This window comes from Schistocerca americana, chromosome 2 (genome assembly GCF_021461395.2).
Source record: "Schistocerca americana isolate TAMUIC-IGC-003095 chromosome 2, iqSchAmer2.1, whole genome shotgun sequence".
NCBI lineage: Eukaryota > Metazoa > Arthropoda > Insecta > Orthoptera > Acrididae > Schistocerca > Schistocerca americana.
In genome coordinates this window covers 626,414,678-626,436,927 of record NC_060120.1, presented here as the reverse complement: position 1 = coordinate 626,436,927, position 22,250 = coordinate 626,414,678, and the positions used below count along the sequence as shown (strand labels likewise).

The 22,250-nt window shown below is 41.3% G+C and overlaps 1 protein-coding gene across 2 annotated transcripts in view; it reads left to right on the top strand.

Annotated features, from left to right (window-relative positions):
* The window catches only part of LOC124596479, a 52,536-nt gene that overhangs the window by 23,841 nt on the left and 6,445 nt on the right, over window positions 1-22,250 (top strand). For both annotated transcript variants that reach the window (XM_047135624.1, XM_047135625.1), the window contains exon 2: window positions 11,441-11,574. In XM_047135624.1, coding sequence (XP_046991580.1) covers window positions 11,446-11,574 — 129 coding nt within the window. In that variant the 5' untranslated portion in view covers window positions 11,441-11,445. The remainder of the gene's footprint in view (window positions 1-11,440; window positions 11,575-22,250) is intronic.

Here is a 22,250-nt window from a genome sequence, read left to right as displayed (position 1 = left end):
CGGAAGACCAACCTGCCCCCTTGATGATGGGGGGGAATTTCCCACCCTGTTGCTCCCGCACCACCTACTTTGAGAGCAACACCCCCCCAACCATAGGGGATGACCGTCCCCACTTCTAAGCTGGAGAAGCATAAATCTTCTTTGGCTTCTCTTGCTAGGAAAGATGCCCTTGGGTAACTCCCTTCCCAGGTTTCTGCTAGTGGGAAAGATGACACCCACCAGTGGCTGAAGAGCTCAAAAGCACTGTCATAAGGCTTCACATTCATCCTCAGTCCTGGAGACTGTCCTCTTTTGTTCCTTTTAGTGTTCGTTGCCTTTCCTTCATTCTTGTGGTTTTTCCTTTCTTTCCTTTTTGTATTATATGTCTCATCTGTTTTATTCTCATACTTTTGGCATTGTTTTATTAGAAACACAGGACTAATGACCTCTTAGTTTGGTCCCTTCTCCCCTCTTTTAAACCAACCAATCAAGTATGTTTTACAAATTGCTTGATAATTATTTTTCTTCTATTGGAAGAGAATACAGCAACTCCAGGTGCTAATGTCACATATTTGTGAAAAAGTATATAATATTTAAATGAAAACCAACCATCATTAATAAAATTTTAAACTGCCTTATGCCTCATAATGCACATAACTGGTAATTCTCTCCCCATGAATTTTGTACCTGCCACTTACCATAGAAAGCATCACATAGTTTTGTCAGTAATGACAGTAGGTAAAATCTCCAATAAATGATCTTTTTATGTGCAGATTTCTCAATAATGTTCCAAGCTCTGTCAGTTCGAGATCTAGAGAATATGTTGAAGTTCCCCATGTTCATAAAAGCCTGCCCAAAGATATGAGCACAAATTGGCCATCTAGTAACAAATAAGCCAAACACCACCATAAAGCCACAAACACTGCCATGACAGTGCCACCTCTTCGTTTAGTAATATCATGACAGTGTGGTACATATGGTTGGTCCCCCCCACCCCACACCATTATCTGTAAACTGCACCTATTGATGTAAGTAACCTCCACAGTATGACTGTTAAGAGAATCAGCGGTGGTCCGTCAGTTGTTCAGCAGATGTCTAACAGTGTTTTGCAAATTATTTTTGTTTCGTTATATATCTCTGTCTCTATTTTGCGTGCTCGCGCGTGTGTGTGTGTGTGTGTGTGTGTGTGTTGAATCTGAATGAAATTTGCTGAGAAACAGTAACTAACATTCTTTTTGATTACCTATTTGCTGCTTGCAGTTCCATTGTCTAGTAAATGAAAGTCTTTTGTACTTTTAATTATGGTAGGAAACTCAGATGTTTGCTGTATTGCAAAAAAAGATTAGAGACAGTATTATGGATGGAGAAAGAATCTCTGGCAGAATATCAAGCTTTAGAAGTCAGCAAAACATATTTCCCAGAAATATTCAAAGTCTGATGCGCTCCCATTTCGACGAGGATATAGAAGGCCTTTCAAGAGATGTACAGAAACTGATAAATGGCAGCAATTTATACAACAAAAAACAAAATTCTTCAGTGGGAAGCTTTGACTCCAGTACAAGCACTGTTGATTGTCATAATTAGTGGAATTAGCTGAGAGAAACAACAACATTGACCATAAATCATTCTTCCAGAAAAAATGAAGTGCAAAATTGAACTGACAAGAAGCCAATACAATTAAAACTAAAATTGCTTATAATTTATCTGATGATAAAGGTTGCACACAATGTGATTGTCTTAAATCAATTTGGAATTGTGACTGATTATAGCCTCGTAAGTTCCTGAGTAAAAATAGGTACAAAGTTAGAAAGATACAGCCTTGTCCTGCAAGAAGTCAGAATTGCGGAGTAAGAGTAAGAGGTACAGCAAATCAAACTGCTCAACAGGGTTAACATCTTAGAAAAATTTGATATAAATATATATACAAAAGGAACAGTTATTTAACAAAGATTATCTCAGAATAGGGAGCAGTACCAGATTAAATTAAGCAAAAAGAGTGGCATTGTAGAACATGTAGATTATGCAGCCATAGACAAAAGAAACAAGTATTTAACAAGGTACTTAGGCTAACAGCAAGTGATGTTGCAGATATGAATCAGGCATAAGAAAAGAAAATTTCAATGGATTGAGGGCACCATTAAAGAGAAGACATGAGTATCAAGTGAATTGCAATAAAAACATAATCAAACATGCTGAATTAAATGAAATTATATAAATTTGTTTGAGAGGCTGTGAAGAGAAACAGTGAAAATTGGCTACAACAGTTTTTCTTTGCTAAAAGCCATAAGCTATTCAGAACAATAAAATTATGAAGAAAACAAAACTAACATTTATTAGGTAGATGAGGTGGCATGTGACAGTAACTAACAACACAGAGAAATTTTTACAGGCATACCATGACTTCTTTTCGTGTTTGTATTGTTCAGGAGATGATTCAGAACCACAGGTACCTAATGAGATTCCAGAAGTAATTGCAGATTAGGTGTATAAAGCCAGTGGATGTATGAAGAGAGGAAAGGCACCTGAGGGCATTAGTATTTTGTTAGTAATGATGTGAGATGGAGCAAAAGTTATACGTAAGAAACTTGCAAAATTATTTATTCTTTGCAAGAAATGGGAAAAACAACATTATTGTCGTATCATTCGCTAAATATCACAAACCATATAGAAAAGGCATTAGTTTGGATATAGTATATGGACCAATTGCAAGCTGTGAACGAATTTACAGAGTAGAGCAATGAGTCTTGTATTCATAAATTTTCAACAAAATGTACTTTCAGCCATTGTGAAACAAGGTACTGATTCAACTACATTAGCATATTGAAGAACAACTGTTAATCCAAATCATCATGATCACTGTCCACCACATGACTAAATACTGCCTGGTAGTGTTGAAACTCATGATGCGATACGGAAAGTATATAAGTGGAGAAGAGACAAAGGGGGAATCATTCTAGCGACAGTATGGGGTCACAAATGGGGAAATCCACTGACATAAGTGGTTTTGATAGGAGGGAGATTATTATGGCTGATGCCTGTGAATGACCACCTCAGAAAGGACGAAGCTGGTAGACTGTTAATGTGCTGTTGCCGTCAGCACGTGTGAAAAGTTGTTGAAGGACTGAGAAATCACAAGTAAGCAACAAGGTGTTGGACATCTATGTCTCATCAATGAATGCAGAGTTGGAGGCTTATCCACTCTGTAACGCAGGCTAGGTGGCAGATCTGATGTTAGAGTACAACCTGGTGCAGGCACAAGTGTTTTGGAAGACACCATTCAATGCACATTGTTTCACGCTCTTCCTCTGTTCCTGATAATGCGTCAGGAAAGCCCTCCCAGCATGCCAACCCTCCTCCCAAAGACAAGAGAGAGAAGAGGAAGCTCTCCAAGAAGGATAAGGACCCAGTGGTTCCCGCACCAACGCTCCCTGTCAGCTCAGCCTCTGAGGACGAGGTCGAGCTCTTTGCGTCCCCTGATGACCTTGATCTCGCCGTCTCCTCAGAAACGATGGCCGTAGTGACGTCCGTCGCTCAGTCGGTGGCAGCATGTGACCCCGCCTTTTCAGTGCCTGAATGCCCCTACCGGACACGCTTTGTACAATCCTCCAGTGGAATTGTGGTGGTTATTTTAGCCATCTCCCTGAGCTAAGCAGCTTCTAAGCCTGACACCTGCTTTCTGCATTGCCCTCCAGGAAACCTGGTTCCCGGCAATGCGGACCCCTGTCCTTCGTGGATACAGGGGCTATTACTGCAACCGTAGCACTTACAATTGTGTGTCAGGTGGAACCTGCGTGTATGTCCTTACCTCTGTATATAGTGCTCCTGTGCCCCTTCAAACATCATTGGAAGCTGTGGCTGTCCGTGTAAGGACTACCCAGGACATAACCATCTGCAGTGTCTATCTCCCTCCAGGTGGTACAGTCTCCCTGACCGAATTGGCTGCACTTGTCGCCCAACTCCCCACGCCTTTTCTTCTCCTGGGGGATTTTAACGCCCACAATCCCCTGTGGGGTGGAACGAAGGTTACTGGCCGAGGCAGGGAGGTCGAGAATCTCATCTCCCAACTCGACCTCTGCCTCTTAAACACTGGCGCTGCCACACATTTCAGTGTGGCGCATGGCACATTCTAGGCCATAGATCTGTCGTTGTGCAGCCCAGGGCTTGTACCATCGGTCCACTGGAGAGTCCACGAGGACTTGTGTGGTAGTGACCATTTTCCGATCTTCCTTTCACTACCACAGCGTCGCTCCCTTGCGCGCTCGCCTAGATGGGCGTTTAGCAAGGCAAACTGGGACACGTTCTCCTCTGCTGCCACTGTTGACTCTCTCCCCCATGGTACCATCGATGTGGCGGTTGAGACACTGACTGCAGCGATTGTTTCCGCTGCGGAACGTGCCATTCCTCGTTCGTTAGGGTGCCCCCGGCGAAAGTCGGTGCCTTGGTGGTCTGCAGGGGTCGCTGACGCCATTAAAGAACGTCGGTGGGCTCTTCAGCGACATAAGCGGCACCCGTCTTTGGAGAACCTCATTTTATTCAAACGTCTCCGTGCTCAGGTACGGAGGCTTATCAAACGGCGGAAACAGGAGTGTTGGGAGAGGTACGTTTCCAACATTGGTTCCCGTACTTCCCCCTCCCAGGTGTGGCTGAAGATTCGGCGCATCTTTGGATTGCAGTACTCTACAGGTGTCCCAGGGCTTACCAACAACGGGGCAGTATCCACCGATGCCGATGCAATCGCCAAGCATTTCGCACAGCACTATGTTCGGGCCTCTGCGTCGGGGAATTACCCGCCTGCGTTTCGCGCACTCAAACGCCGGGAGGAAGGCAAACGGCTTTCTTTCGCTTCTCGCCACCCTGAGGCGTATAACGCCCCATTTAGTTTGTGGGAACTCCAGAGCGCCCTGGCACAGTGCCCCGATACAGCCTCTGGGCCAGATGGCGTCCACAATCAGATGCTAAAAACACCTGTCCCCGGACTGTCAGCGATGTGTTCTTGCCATCTTCAACTGCCTATGGGGTGATGGTGTCTTTCCGTCGCAGTGGCGAGAAAGTACCATCATTCCGGTGCTGAAGCCTGGTAAGGACCCGCTTACTGTGGATAGTTATCGGCCCATCAGCTTAACAAATACTCTGTGCAAGCTGCTGGAACGCATGGTGAGTCGACGGCTGTGTTGGCTGCTCGAGTCTCGGGGTCTTCTGGCTCCATGCCAGAGCGGCTTCCGTCGGGGCCGTTCCACCGCCGATACTTTGGTCTTCCTTGAGTCTGCAATCCGCACTGCTTTTTCCAGGCGCCAACACCTCGTCTCCGTCTTTTTCGACCTCTCCAGAGCATATGACACGACGTGGCGGCACCATATTCTTGCCACGTTGCACGCGTGAGGTCTCCGGGGCTCTCTCCCCATTTTTATTCAGAATTTTTTATCTGTTCGGACATTCCGTGTTTTAATTGGCACATCCCATAGTTCACTTCATATCCAGGAGAACGGCGTTCCACAGGGCTCTGTATTGAGCGTGCCCCTTTTCCTTGTGGCCATTAATGGCCTTGCAGCAGCAGTAGGGTCGTCTGTCTCACCCACGTTATATGCTGACGATTTCTGTATCGTTTTCAGCTCCTCCACCATTGGTGTTGCAGAACGTCGGTTGCAGGGAGCCATGCGCAAGGCGCAGGCGTGGGCCCTAGCCCATGGGTTTCAGTTTTCTCCTGCGAAGACTTGTGTTATGCACTTTTGTCGGCGTCGCACTGTCCATCCCCACCCTGAGCTCTATCTTCAGGATGCTAAGCTCAGGGTTGTTGACACTTACCGTTTTCTGGGATTGCTGTTCGATGCCCGGCTTACTTGGCTTCCACATATTCGTGAGCTCAAGCGTCAGTGCTGGCAGCATCTGAATGCCCTTTGCTGCCTCAGCAACACAACTTGGGGTGCAGACCGTAACACGCTGCTGCAGCTCTACAAAGCCCTTGTGCTGTCCCGACTGGATTATGGGAGTGTGGCGTATGGCTCAGCGTCGCCCTCAGCGTTGCAATTGCTGGACCCTGTTCACCACTGTGGGGTTCGACAGGCGACAGGAGCATTCCGCACCCGTCCTGTTAATAGCCTACTTGCTGAGGCTGGGGTTCCTCCGCTCCACATTCGGCGTCAACAACTCTTAGCCAACTATGCTGCCCACATCCGTTGTTCTCCCCGTCACCCTAACTACCGTCTCCTTTTCGCCGATGCGGCATTCCATCTTCCACGCCGGCAGCCGCGATCAGGCCACGCAATTGGGATCCGTGTTCGGTCACTCCTTAGTGAACTCGAGTCTTTGCCTCTTCCATCTGCTTTTCAGGTCCGCCCACATACACCACCTTGGTGTATCCGTCGGCCGCAGCTTCAGCTGGACCTCTCCCAATGGCAAAAGGATTCAGTTCCTCTTGCAGTCTTGCGCCGCCAATTTCTTGCTCTCCTCGACGCATTCCGTGACTCGGAGGTTATCTATACCGATGGCTCGATGGTTGATGGCCGTGTGGGGTACGCTTACGCTCATGCGGACTATGTCGACCAGCGCTCCTTGCCGGACGGCTGCAGTGTTTACACCGCAGAGCTAACAGCTATTTTTCGTGCCCTTGAGCGTGTTCGTACCAGCACTGGCGAGTCTTTTGTCATTTGCAGTGACTCTCTCAGTAGTCTCCAGGCTCTTGACCAGTGCTACCCACGCCATCCCATTGTTGTTGCCATCCAGGAGTCCGTTCATGCTCTTGAACAACGTGGCCGTTCAGTGGTGTTCATATGGACCCCGGAACACGTTGGGATAGCGGGCAACGAACACGCCGACCAGTTAGCTAAAGAAGCCACCCGCAAACTGCCGTTGGAGATCGGCCTCCCGGCAACTGATCTCCAATCGGTGTTACGCCGTCGGGTCTTTGGGATGTGGGCAGACGAATGGCGCACCCTGTCTGTACCCAACAAGCTGCGGCGTGTAAAGGAGGCCACGACCATGTGGGGTTCCTCCATGCGGGCGTCTCGCAGGGATTCTGTGGTTCTCTGTAGGCTCCGCATTGGTCACTCTTGGCTGACGCATGGTCATCTGCTGCGTCGAGAGGGCCCCCCTCATTGTCGCTGTGGTGCGATTATGACGGTGGCCCATATATTGTTGGACTGTCCTCTTTTAACCGCCCTCAGGCGAACTTTTAATCTCCAGGGTGCTTTATCATCTCTTTTAGGTGGCAATGTCTCTATGGCAGATAGGGTTTTAAGTGTGTGTGTTTTTTTTTTACATGGCCCTCTTTTGAGCTCTCTCTTTTAATTAGTTTTGTGTTTTGATTCGACTCCGCCCTAAACTCTTAGGCTGGAGGTTTTAACGTGTTGCAGAGTGGCTGGCTCATCCTATTATTTTCGTGATCAGCCAGCCACAGTCCTCTGCTGTGCAGTTTTAATTCCTTCTGCCTTTGTTCTCTATGTTGTTTTTGTTGCTGTGCTCTGTTTTCCATGTTGTCTTACAATGGACTATGGGGCTTTTCTTCCCCCGGAATTTTTCTTTTAGTGCTTCGCCTGCCTGGTGGATAGTTTCACTCTGCTCTGTGTTTTTATGAAACAAGGGACCGATGACCTTTGTAGTTTGGTCCCTTTAATCTAACCCAACCAACCAATGCACATTGTTGAATGAGGAGCTGCACTGCACATGACCCTGTGTCCCTGTGCTCACCCAATGACAACATCAGTTACAATTATAATGAGTACGAGATCATTGAGATTGGATCAGAATCAATGGAAAAATGTCTCCTGAAAAGATGAATGACATTTCTTGTTAGACCAGATCAGTGGTTCTTTCTGGTTACGCTGTCATACAAGTGAATGGCTGCTCAAAATATGCACTGTGTCGTAGATGCAAGCCTGCGGGGACAGTGTTATGCCATGGGGGACATTCAAAACATTCACCTGGTTTTCCATGGGACCTTTGGTAAGAACCAAAGGCACCATGACATCTGTGAATACATGTGTGTTATTGTGAACCACCTACAGCCCTTCATGCTTTGTCTTCCTCAATTGCGATGGCATCTGGCATCTTCCTGCAGGACAACTGTCTATGTCACAAGGCCATAATCATGCTACAGTGGTTTGAGGATTGTGATGATGAGTTTACATTGGTGTTTTGGCTACCAAATTCACCTGATCTGAACCGGAGGAAGCACTTCTGGGATGTTATCGGCCACAAGGTCTGTGCAGACGAACCACAAGCCTGTAATTTACAGGAATTGTGTGACCTTTGTGTTGACATCTGTTGCCACATATCTACGTATGAAGGATTTGTCAAATTCACACCTCACAGAATTGATGCCACTGTGTTCCTAAGGTGGACGGACAGTCATGCTATTAAGAATTTGGTCATAATGTTTTGGCTCATCAATTTGTTTGTTTGTTTGTGTGTGTGTGTGTGTGTGTGTGTGTGTGTGTGTGTGTGTGTGTGTGTGTGTGTCAGTGTCAGTCAGTGCTACAGCTTCCATTAGATTTCATCACGACAGAGAGAATTCAAAATTGGAAGAGAAATCAGACAAGGAGATTCTGTATTACCAAAATGGATAAAGTTAATTATATAAACCACCTTTATTTTGCTGATTATGGGGAATGATTTGCTTGTAGTCCAGATAACCATAAACAAGTAAGACAAGATCTGAATAGGGCAAGTTTGAAAGTAATCCTGTAATTCAATTACAGTAAGATCAAGACACATATAAACAATATACTGGCAAGTAAAAATGATTTGGAGGCATTTTGTTAGCTAAAAAGGGTGTTTCAAAATGAAGCTTCCAGAGTATGGAAAGGAATGCTTACAATCAGTACCATTTTTGACTTGCAACAATAAGACATGGGCTCTTAAGGCACAAATAATTCAAAAACTGTGGGGACTAGCAGTAGAGACATACTTGTTGGGAATTACTATCAGAAACCAGAAAACAAACAAGTGGACTAAGGAAGGGACTGGAATGTAAGGCAGAAGCACTACTGTAATGAAAATAAACTAAGTAGTGCAGGATATGTAGAAACACACATGGATGGTAGATGGACCATTGAAGTTCTTTTCTGTATTGGGTCAGTTAAGAAAAGTCTGAGCTAATGGCCTAATGGATGATGAGTAAATGAGATTAAAAGAAACCTGGTAGAGCTTTATGGATGTGCATAGGAAATTTTGGAGGTGATCTTTGGCCACCAGTGAGAATCTAATGGCTGATGATAATTGCAGTACAGAAACCAGTAAGTGGAGACAGATTATGAACTGGAAATACATTCATACCGCACAGGCAAGGATACTGTTTAGCACATATATCTGTGCTGTAGTTCCTTTCCTGTGTCATTCAAGTATGTTACATAAGAAAGTAACTATACACTTCTGTATGCTCCCTAAGCTATTTAATAATTGTTTTCAGGCACAGTATATTATGGCACAGAGTAATATATTCGTTCCATCCTTCATGAAGACCGATTCATGACATTTCAAGAGTGCTTTTCATAACCACAAGCTGCAGTTTCTTGTAAGAGACTCATATTAGAGTTGATTGAGAATTTCCAGAATGTTGTCAGGTCCACAAATAAAGCTGTCAAAAATTCTGTAAATTTCCTTTGTATGTAATTCATCTCACTCAATTATTTATTCCTGCAGCTATCATGCATTAATTCTATTTACTTGGGGCTATACTGTATTATCTGAATAAAATTAGAGTTTTTTATGTATACATTTCTGTTTGTTGTTTGATGACCATACTTATATAGATCAGAATTTGCTTTATTAGATTTAGGGAACCTACAGGAAACCAAAATTTGGATGATGTAATTACAAATTGAACATTGCTCTTTCTGAATGAGTGTCAGTGACTTAACTATTAAGCTAACTCACTATGTATTTTGTTTTCATATAGTGATAATTATGTATGGTCAACACATTTCTGAAGGGAATAAATAACTTATGCATAACAAATTACATACACATATCTAAAAACAAAGATGATGTGACTTACCAAACGAAAGCGCTGGCACGTCGATAGACACACAAAATTCAAGCTTTCGCAACAAACTGTTGCCTCATCAGGAAAGAGGGAAGGAGAGGGAAAGACGAAAGGATGTGAGTTTTAAGGGAGAGGGTAAGGAGTCATTCCAATCCCGGGAGTGGAAAGACTAACCTTAGGGGGAAAAAAGGACAGGTATACACTCGCGCGCACACACACACATATCCATCCGCACATACACAGACACAAGCAGACATTTGTAAAGGCAAAGAGTTCATCTTTGCCTTTACAAATGTCTGCTTGTGTCTGTGTATGTGCGGATGGATATGTGTGTGTGTGTGTGTGTGTGTGTGTGTGTGTGTGTGTGTGTGTGTGCGAGTGTATACCTGTCTTTTTTTCCCCCCTAAGGTTAGTCTTTCCGCTCCCAGGATTGGAATGACTCCTTACCCTCTCCCTTAAAACCCACATCCTTTCGTCCTTCCCTCTCCTTCCCTCTTTCCTGATGAGGCAACAGTTTGTTGCGAAAGATTGAATTTTGTGTGTATGTTTGTGTTTGTTTGTGCGTCTATCGACATGCCAGCGCTTTCGTTTGGTAAGTCACATCATCTTTGTCTTTAGATATATTTTTCCCATGTGGAATGTTTCCCTCTATTAATTCATATCATAAATTACATACACAGTTGCATTGTAGCTACAATGCAACTTTCAACAGACATGCACGTACCGCCTCTCCCCAACACTTCATCCTTTATTAAAATTACTTTACCAAGTTACTGTATACACAGTTGTAGCTGGAACAGATGAAACAGAAAAATGAGTGCAGAAACACACACACTCGCAATTAAAATTGTGTACCTATTATCTTTTCGTGAATATACTCTCTCTCTCTGCCAGACACTTAACTGTATTTTGCATATTATCAATGTAGATACTCAGAAAATTTCAGAAGGCATTAGCATAACTATGAACTAATGTATGCTCAAAAGAGACTCAAGTAAAAATGTTCCTGACTTGGCCCTGAATTTCCTTTCCCATCCTAAACTGTGGATGTCTGTGGCAATGCATTATAAAGTATAACTTAAATATGATCCACGTCTTTAGTTATGGATTCATTTTACTTAATCTGTATGGAAAGCCTTCTAGTTTCGTGTATTGTTTCTGTGATAATCAACAATAGTTGACAAACCTCCAACATGATGAGCTCAAGCCACCAGCACAAAGAAAGTTGTAGATAACATTTTGAATAGGTGTTTGCAGTGTGCTGTGGAAGACTACATAACATAATTTTAATAGTCCTTTTTCAGACTTTTAAGTCATTGTTTTCAGTAACCATTTCACTGTAGAGTATTTCATTCTGTGCTACACAGAAGCCACCTATTTCATCTCTGAATCAAAATAGTAAAATTTCATTGAAAATGTACAATGATATGCAACAGTTACATGGATCTTTAGTGTGATGAGTATTTTGTGATTACTTTGCAGGTTAAATGGAAAACACTGACAGTATAGGCGAACGGTTAACAGATGGAGAAGATAGTGACTCTGAAGTGGATGACTCGAATAACATGATGGAAGACAGCTCTTCAGATGAAATGAACTCAGAACACAGGAAGACAGTAAGTTGTTGGTTATTTGGAATATTCAGCAAATTTAGATCTCACTTTATATTATACTGATTTTTAAAAGTTTTAGTTATTTAGGATAAGGATGCTGCTGGAGAACAGATGTTTTCATGCATTGTTACAACAACAAATGTTTCATGAACAACTTTTGTACAAGGGTGTTTCAATTGCAAACCTTCATTATGTTTTAGGCAGCTCGTTATTACATATAGAAGTAAAGTAATTTTATTATTGTTATGATAATGATGATGATGATGATAATAATAATAACATAAATAAATAAAGTCACATACCACATATGTTTATTAATCAGATTAAAGAATGGAAAGTTCAGGTTGTAATATCAACAGCTATGAAAGGGATAGATTGCTATTAACCATAAAGGTGACATATTGAGTTGCAGACAGAAACAGCCAAAAGATTGTTACACACTGAGCTTTCAGCCAAATCCGTGTTCAGAAAAGAAAGGAAAACACACACACACACACACACACACACACACACACACACCTTTGCACATGCAGGCACACCTCACATATACAGCTGCTATATCCAGCAACTCTGGCCAGACTGCAACTGTTGTATTGAATGAAAGCAGCAATCCAGAGAGGAGGAGGAGGATAGCAGGGCATGAGTGGAGGGGAAAGAGCCAACCATAGGATGGAGGGTGCATGGAAATTACTTTACCGTAGGATGATACTGGGATAATTTCGGGAGCAGAGAACGTGTTGTAAGGGTAACTCCCATCCGCACAGTTCAGAAAAGCTGGTGGTGGAGGAGGGAACCCAGATGGCCTGGGTTGTGAAGCATTTATAGCAAGCATGTTACATTCAGCTGCATGTTATGCCACAGGGTGGTCCACTTTGCTCTTGGTCACAGTTCGGTGGAGCCATTTGTCCTGGTGGACAGTTGGCTAGTAGTCATCCAATATTAATATAAAAAAAACAGCGACAGTATCTGCATTTTGACACTGCCATCCCTTCGATCAATGCTTCCCAATTAACATCCCTCACCCACAGTGTGCCACTCTCTGTTAATGCACCCACCAGCCTTTTTCCCTCTCTGCTCCTCTTGTTTTCTGTCCCATTTCCCCTTCCCCCACAGTCTGGCTGGAGATAGCGATCATGTGTATGTGAGGTGTGCCTAAGTGTGTGTGTGTGTGTGGGGGGGGGGGGGGGGGGTTGGTTTTCCTTTCTGTTCTGAAGAAGGCTTTGACAGAACGCTCTGTGTGTAACAGTCTTTTCGTTGTGCTTGTCTGGAACTCAACGTTTCATCCTTACGGTGAGTAGCAATCTGTCTTACTAATCAGATTACACTAGTCAACAAATTTAAACTTTTTTTCTGCATCTGGTTTGTAAATGGGTGGATTTACCTAATTTTGGGATGATGAATACACTGGTAAAATCAGTTTTTCTCTATGACGTCACATTTCCTAAATACACAGCAGAATAAAAAATGGTAATAGCAAAAATTGACACAATTAAGTCAAACAGAAATACACATTCAGAACATTTGAAATCAATACTATGTTGTATGTTTATATGTGCATAATGCCAATAAGAGGTCCAAATTAGTTCAGAAGATATTTTCACCTTTAATCATCTTTTATTTTTGAAAAATGCTACAATGGAGCTCTTCTTTTGTTTGCCATTTCATCACTCTCCCTAACAAGACCCCAGCAGTAGTCACCGACCATCTAAGGGTTCCAGTGGCCTTGGTAACAGTGTTCCATGGTAAGAATGTCTTGGTGAAAGCGTTCACCATGCTCATTACTTACGGCTCCCAAGTTTTCTGGAAGAAACCAAGGCGAGAATGTAAAAAGTGAATTTTAAGCGACATTCTACACCCCATGTTCTTATAGTTGTCCAACAGATCATTCACAATGGTAACATAGTTTTTGTCTTTTCTGTTACCCAAAAAGCCATTCACAATCTCTTTAAAAGAAGACCAAGCAGCTAATTGGATATCTGCGAGTTTGTTATCAGAGGTTGGATCTTTCAGAAATTTTCTTATTTGTGGTCCAACAAATATAACCTCTTTCGGCTTTGCCTTACTTAATTTGGGAAACTTTTCTTTTAAGTGATTTAAGGCATCACCTTCTTTATCCAGAGATCTTACAAAGTTCTTCATAAGGCCCAACTTGATATGAGGCGGAGGCAAAATGATTTTATCAGGCTCAACCAATGGGGTATTGCTCACATTTACGTTTCCAGGAACATTCCTTGACTGTATAGTGGTTCTTGGTGTCACGGCTGTCGCAAAGGCACAAAAGGCAGCAGTATTTCATGAATCCAGCCTGTAAACCTGTAAGGAGTGCAACAACTTTTAAATCACAGCAGATCTGCCATTCATGATCCTTATATTTGGTTGCCTCTAGCAGCAAAGCCAAGATTTCATAAGTTTCTTTCATATCTATTGTGTAAGCCAAAAGAACTGATGGAAATGCATTGCCAGTAGTGCTGCTTTCAAGCTTGTTTTACTGGAGTCAATAAATAATCATCACTCCTGTGCAGAGTGTATACGACCCAGGACAACCGGGAAATGCAGGAAAAACCCGGGAATTTTTTCATCTGGGAGTTTTCTGTTAAACTTTTGTAATTTTGACTGGTAAGAACCGATGCTCTAACAAAGGATATTACTGTATCCCACTACTGCAGAATAATACTTCAAATAATACTTCAACAATAAAACATAAACGAGAGAAAAAAAATGAAAATAAATTAAATTGCAAATGAAATGCGCCGTATACGACGACGACACACAGTGCTCATGCAAGCATCTGCCAACAGCAAAATGCGTGAAAGGCTTTAGGAAGACCATGCAGTGCTTCATAACAACAAATTGCCTCCGATGAGTGTGAAGTCAGAACTGTTTACATTAGATTCGTTTTAGCAGTTATAAGTGGGCTCATGCGCATGCGCAGTTGAGTCGCGTTTGAGTAGTAGATTCTCCCACTTCCGGCTACAGGAATGTGGCTGTTGGCTGTGCAAGCAGTCGCAGCAAGCAGCTAGATGCGACCGGGAAAAGGGGGTGCGGGAAAGGGGGTGCCAAATTCATATTCTTGAGGGGAAAAAACTTGTTTCACAAAGTGCCTAGCATCCAGCACACGTTGGTCTGTTGATTGTTCATATGATTTTGAAATCCATCCCTGTTGGTTTTTGAACATTTTTGAACACATTTTCAAGTTGATTTCTGAATGAATCATAAGTTGATTTTTGAATGTGTGCATAGTGTACGTGATGTCTCTGTTAGGAGAATCCTTGTCGAATCTAGAAATAAACTTTCCGCGGACAAAAGGGAACGGGACTAAATGAGCTAAGCAGGGTAAAGCCGAACAGGTGAATGCTGATCACTGTCTGATTATGTGGTTGATTGTGCTTGCAAATGATCAGTATTGTTATAATTACTAGCGAAGTCCATAGATTCAGACTACCAGAATGGAAACAAACAACTATGAAGAATAACAGGTGAGAAAGATTACATATTATCTTCTTGGTGTATCCAAGAACACGAAATTTTAAAAGAAAATTTTAGGCCAGATCGCTACACTAGTAAGGGCCCATAGTTGTACAGTCCCCGGCTGGCAGCCGCTTAAGTTTTATTCTGGAAGTAATGCGGAAAATGTGTTGTATGAAAATGTAATAACGCCTAACTGGAGAATAATCACGGGATAACTAAACCTGTGATTCTGGCAGGGTTAGTGAAGTTAACCGGTGAACAAGTTTTGACAATGGCAGGAATAGCTACAGAATTGATGATGACAATATTGTTTGTTAGAACGAGGAAGAAGAAGAAATGGGGACATCACACAAATTATGGAGAGTAAGACGATTCCAAATTTATATAAAAATTTCAGAATACTACTTTCCGATCTCATGCTTGAGAAATTGGTGCGTATGAATGAAATGTGAAACTATTTCGTAACGTAAAGCTTTTTGCTTGTAGTAGCCCTTATAGGCATATGATATTGGTACTTTGTGAATTATATTCTGCCTTGTTATAAAAATGACCATTTGTGCCAAAACAGTCTCGTTTATTTGGTGTGTGTTACAAAATTGCTGCAATATGAGAAAGACCTATTTTGTTTTATCTAGAAGACAGTGACAAAATAGACGTAATCAGATCAAGAAACCACACCAGTCTTGGGTATTATTTGTATTAACAGCTTTTTCAGTATTAGATAACGACATTTTGATTTTTCATGTAGCAAAACGTTTGATGTTGACGAACTTTGGCGAGGTAATAGATTCTTTCGCAGAAAGGAAAGCGTGCCATGTAAAGCTGTAGCAAGATTGGAGAGAAAAAAATGCTAGGAGCTAAGTATTGAAGAAATGTGCCCTTTCTTGCTTGTCTCTTGTCTTCATTGGTTTTATGTATCCTTTATTTAATTTTAGGTCACACAAAACATCAAGTTATAAGCTAATAGGCAATAAAGAGTGCAAATTTCCTGAAGAGTTCTTCTTTTCCCAATTACAAAAAATCCCATCCACTATTAATAGCGAGATTTTTTTTTTTTTAAGAGGAGCAGGCTGTCAAACCAGCCAACTAGGAGCAGGAGAGGCACCACAGGACTTTTCAATTTCCACTGTCCTGAATGTAGTTTGATGGCATCCATGTTTCAAGTCCACAGAGCAAAATACAGTGACTTGCGATAGAAGAATGCTGTATGAAGAAGCGTGGCACTGCAGTTTGGCACGCTTAAGACCAAATAACATATCTTACATTTCCTCAAACACATATGTTTTATGTTTTAGACTTTTCAGAAAGATGTGTGCTACAAGATGAATATATTTTTGAAAATTCGATTTTTTAGTATTGACCCGGTTAGCAAATATTGTAGATCTGGGGCTGATGTGCAGACTAGTCCGAGTTATAGTGGGTAGTCTCCATGTGACCTGTGTTTACATTTAGTGATTTTGCTGTTTCCCCTTCGTTTACTTTCACGTCAAATGAAAACAAAAATAATGTCTGTAGCCGGGAGCTATCAAGTGAATTAAAATACATTCACATAATTACAGAAGGCTAAAATATGTTATTAGTTTCAGATTTTATTTTATTTCCACTTTTCGGACAGTCAAGCATTAATCGCCTTGCAGAACAATGAAGTTATTTTTATCTGTTTGCTAAAGAAATTTGACTTTTATTAACGTTTTCCACAGAGGCAATAAATGTATTTGAAACAAAATGTTTAATTCCGCAGTACTGGCTAGTTTCAACTGTTCGCTGCATTTCAGGTGCACGTTTTCATCTTCTAGCATGTATGGCACTATGCCATAATAAAGAACAAACATAATATAATACAGTACTGGTGCTCCAAGAAAATCTACATCCCGAAAACCACACTGAAAAGCTTAACATCAGGTCGAGGTCTACTTCATTGGGAATCTGGACATATGAATGTGCATTTTAAGTATGCACTTCAGATGTGCACATTTTAGTATGGTTCACGAAATTCCGATGCTCTTGGAGTATCCTTGGATGTCTTGTTTCTTTTATGACATAATGTATGATCTTTCAGTGTTTTACATGTACGTATATACGGGCTTCCTACGTCATGGTAGCTGCGCAAGCGCAGTGTCTCCTGTTATCTGTACTCTCTGGCAACTGCAGAAACGAACCTGTTTCTAACAAGTCGCGGGAAAATATTGCGAATGGTAGTTTGAAAAGTGTTACTTTCAAAGTATCCTTTTACATAAGTTGAACTATGTGCGAGAATGTACCATGTACAGAGTGTTTGACTCTCATTTAAAAGTCAACTCTTTGATGATGAGCCATTTAGAATAATTTCGAACCCTGAAGATCAGACATTTATGACATTAAAAATTTTACTGGCACATTTGTGTGAAATATCTTAAAATGTAACACGCAAAGAAAAGATCAAGATTGTATGCGAAAGCTTAGCTTCTCTTGCAGCTTATTAACTTTAGAGGCCAATATTGTGTGTGAAAGCTTTGCGTTTCTTGTAGCAACACTATGTATATCAATTTAAACTATTAACTTTCCCTGTTTGTGTGTTCGTGCTACTTAACAGTGATGTTGCTTTTGGCTGAGTACATCACGTGTCCTATGCTCTGAATATCCGCTGTCATTGGCTGGCGAGATCACGTGACATGAGCTATGGCTGGCTTACAAAAGTGCATCTCAATCTCGATTTCAATGATTCAAAAAGTAACATGGAGTGTTTGGTGGAATTCCAATGTATACTTTCAAAATACGAAAAAATGCAGTGTACTTATTGGTGCACATCAAAGATATTTCCAAAATGTGTCGTTTTCCTTGAGTTTTGTTTTCTAAAGTGCCGGGAAATTCTACGCCCGTGTATAAAACCATAACCATTCAAAGGATTGATAAGTTTTGCAGTTTCGAGGGAAAATATACTGTCACTTAACACGGAAAAAGTGTGTTTTCACCCAGGAGAAAGTGTATTTTTAACCGGGAAAAATCTGGGAATTTTTTTTCCTTGTGTGCATGTACTCCCTGCTGTGGATTATGTTGTACACCTAGCTGCATCATCAGACCATTGACATCTCTACCTACAAACATTGAATTCTGCTTATCGAAATACTGAGCGAAGGAAGCACCTCTTGATCTGAAATTTTTGTTCCTGGAGCTAGAAGGTTCCGTTGTTGCAGTCTCGACCCCAAGAGTTCAGCTTGCTGTTTTGAAAGTTTAGATCACGAACCAAATCGTTCCATTCCTTTTGATTAAAGAGCTGAGGTGAAGTGTCATGATATTGAGGGCAGTACTCTTCTATATGTTCAATACTTTCTGATTCACTTGACATAGTATCTGGTTCTGAGGCTTTCAAGTTACAGTCAGGAACAGGCAACCCCTCATCGTGGGCGCAGGCAAATGCACTGAAGATATATTTGGATGGTGCAAAATTTCATTTTGATCACCAACAGGACAATCAAAATACAGTTTATATGCCTCCTTAACCAAATGAGTGACTGGTTTCTTTAGGCTTTTGGAGTCAATTTCCGACACACTAACAAAAGTTGTCAGTATGGTTTAGACAGCAATGAGATTTACTAGTTGCCATTTGTCATAGTGTTAAGTTTTAAACACAAAAAGTTTGCACTATCTTTCATAGGCAACAACTCACTGAGGATCTCATTCACATCACTGGATTATCACACCAACCATTTACTGGTGATTTGTAGATCTTCTAGCTCTCCTCTGCAAATCAAAAACAAGCAATTAAACATCAAAACAGAAGAACATCAAAAAGCAAAATAACTGAATATGAAAAATAAAAAACCCTTTAAAAACTCAAAAATAGTACGTGCTAGAACATTTTGAAAGGTATATTCATATTCTACACACCAAAATACATACTAGTTGATGTATCGCATCCCAGATGCAAAATGGCTGTTGACTAGTGTTATTAACTTTGGTCATGGATGAGCATCTTCAGACCTGGTCACTGTTGACTGAAATTATTAACCTGATTTATAAATATTTGTGGCCTGTGACTGGGTTTATAATGAAATAAATAAATCTTGGACGATGTGACTTACCAAACGAAAGCGCTGGCACGTCGATAGACACACAAACAAACACAAACATACACACAAAATACTAGCTTTCGCAACCAACGGTTGCTTCGTCAGGAAAGAGGGAAGGAGAGGGAAAGACGAAAGGATTCGGGTTTTAAGGGAGAGGGTAAGGAGTCATTCCAATCCCGGGAGCGGAAAGACTTACCTTAGGGGGAAAAAAGGACGGGTATACACTCGCACAAACACACATATCCATCCACATCTCTGTGTGTGTGTGTGTGTGTGTGTGTGTGTGTGTGTGTATATATATATATATAATAGAAGGAAACATTCCACGTGGGAAAAATTATATATAAAAACAAAGATGAGGTGACTTACCGAACGAAACCGCTGGCAGGTCGATAGACACACAAACAAACACAAACATACACACAAAATTCAAGCTTTCGCAACAAACTGTTGCCTCATCAGGAAAGAGGGAAGGAGAGGGGAAGACGAAAGGAAGTTGGTTTTAAGGGAGAGGGTAAGGAGTCATTCCAATCTCGGGAGCGGAAAGACTTACCTTAGGGGAAAAACAGGACGGGTATACACTCGCGCGCGCCCACACACACGCATATCCATCCACACATATACAGACACAAGCAGACATATTTAAAGACAAACTCTTTGTCTTTAAATATGTCTGCTTGTGTCTGTATATGTGTGGATGGATATGTGTGTGTGTGTGTGTGTGTGTGCGCGAGTGTATACCCGTCCTTTTTTCCCCCTAAGGTAAGTCTTTACGCTCCCGGGATTGGAATGACTCCTTACCCTCTCCCTTAAAACCCACATCCTTTCGTCTTTCCCTCTCCTTCCCTCTTTCTTGACGAAGCAACCATTTGATGCGAAAGCTTGAATTTTGTGTGTCTGTGTGTCTATAGACCTGACAGCACTTTCGTATGGTAAGTCACATCATCTTTGTGTGTGTGTGTGTGTGTGTGTGTGTGTGTGTGTATATATATATATATATGGAAACGAAAGGATTCATTCCAATCCTGGGAGCGGAAAGACCCCTAAGGTAAGTCTTTCCGCTCCCGGGATTGGAATGACTACTTACCCTCTCCCTTAAAACCCACATCCTTTTGTTTTTCCGCCTCCTTCCCTCTTTCCTGATGAAGCAACCGTTGGTTGCGAGAGCTTGAATTTTCTGTGTATGTTTGTGTTTGTTTGTGTGTCTATCAACATGCCAGCGCTTTCGTTTGGTAAGTTACATCATCTTTGTTTTTAGATATATTTTTCTCACGTGGAATGTTTGCTTCTATTTTATATATACATATATAATTATCAGAGCCGTTTTCATTTTGATGAATGCTTTTGACAGTGGTCTAATGACATGAAATGGTGAACAGAACATTAAGGGAAGTACTGAGTTATTATGTTCTGCATGGTAGCCAAAGTTCAAAAGAGACTAGCATTCTTATGAAGCAGAAAAATGCTTGAACTCAGACATCTGCATTTTAGGATATGTTGTGTCTTGATAAGATCTGCATTTGTCTGTGCACACAGTACTCTTTGCTCTCTGTTCATGGTTTCAAGTTGTTGAAAGTGCATACAGTGTTTGAAATCTTCGTAGAAACACAGTACCAGCAGTTCGGAATTTTGCAGAAGTTTTTCGTAGCCTTCCAGACATTGTTCTTAAAATTATGCTTTTAACTGATGTTGCACCTACTCTGTGAAGTTGTTACTGCATCATAGAAGCTGTTTCGTTTGCAGCTAAAAAAATCACTTTTGTTTGATAGTGTCTTGTGTTGCTGTGGTATTTTCTTCATACCTGGCCTGGTTGTGACATCTGTGTTAATGGATGCCTATATCACCACACTATTAATTATAGAACAAACTTCAATGTTTCTCACTGCTTAAATAAAGTGTTCAAAAGATCTTTGCTTCTCGGTGGTTACATATCTTCAAAGGTGGCTGATATTTGCCTTCTATTCTTCAAGCCTGAGTATTAGTCTTGACAACATTCAATACCCTAAGGCTTATATTTGAATCACACTAACAAAATAGACAATATCATTTCATCCCGTAGGTGAAGTCCTAAAAATGACATTTTAGATACTGAAGAGAGTAATTATGGATGCCAAATGTGGGATTCACAAAATCTTCAAGAAAGCTCTGAATTATAGCACATTATACATACTTTCATCTATGCTCAATAGATTGAAATAATTGAATTCAATATGTTGCTGCTATTGACTTTTTATCAATAAATGCTTAAAATGAGCAGGTGTTTTCTTTAAAACTGGAAATTTATGGAAGCATTGACAGTAAACTTTTACATGCAAGTATTGTACATAATCTTTTCTGGCAATATTGAATTCAAAATAACAAAAGGTGGGGAGAAGGGTTGAGAGCATGTTGTAAGTACAGTTTCATACCTGAGCAAGGTGACGCAGTGGTTAGCCTACTGGACTCGCATTGGGAGGACAGTGGTTCAAACCCGCATCCAGTCATCCTGATTTAAGTTTTCCATGATTTCCCCAAATCACTTTAGTCAAACGCCGGGGTGGTTCCTTTGAAAGGGCCTGGCCAACTGCCTTCTCCATACTTCGCTAATCTGATGGGACTGATGACCTCACTGTTTGATCCCCTCCCCCAAATTAGCCAACCCACCTACAGTTTCATTAAGTGGTGTTGGATTATTCACAGATGGCATAGATTGTTTGTGTATGGTAGTGTCTATAAATGGGATCATTTTGGTTATAGTCGTTTACACTTAGTACCCAGTCACTGTAATTGGGATATCAGCATCTTTCATCCTTGAAGTGCCAAGATCTGTTGCTGTCATCAGTAGCTCGCAAATGTTTAGGTCATGAAAAGCGCATTTTAGGTGCCTAAAATAAGTGTACCTCATTTAGGCTGCATCAAACCTAAAACAGGCCGTAAAAAGCATTACACAGAAAACTAAATGTGATGTAAAATAAATAGTGTTGACATATCAGCATATTATTATTTATTAAAAACAAGGAAAAATGAAATATACACCATTGCATAACACAGCAAACATTATACCACATTTATGTTCAAACTGATGCCAAGCCTTTTCCGTTTTTCCAAGAAAAAAATGCAATGCAAAACACACACAATTATATATTGAAATATGTGTACTATGTAATTCAATAAATACTGAAT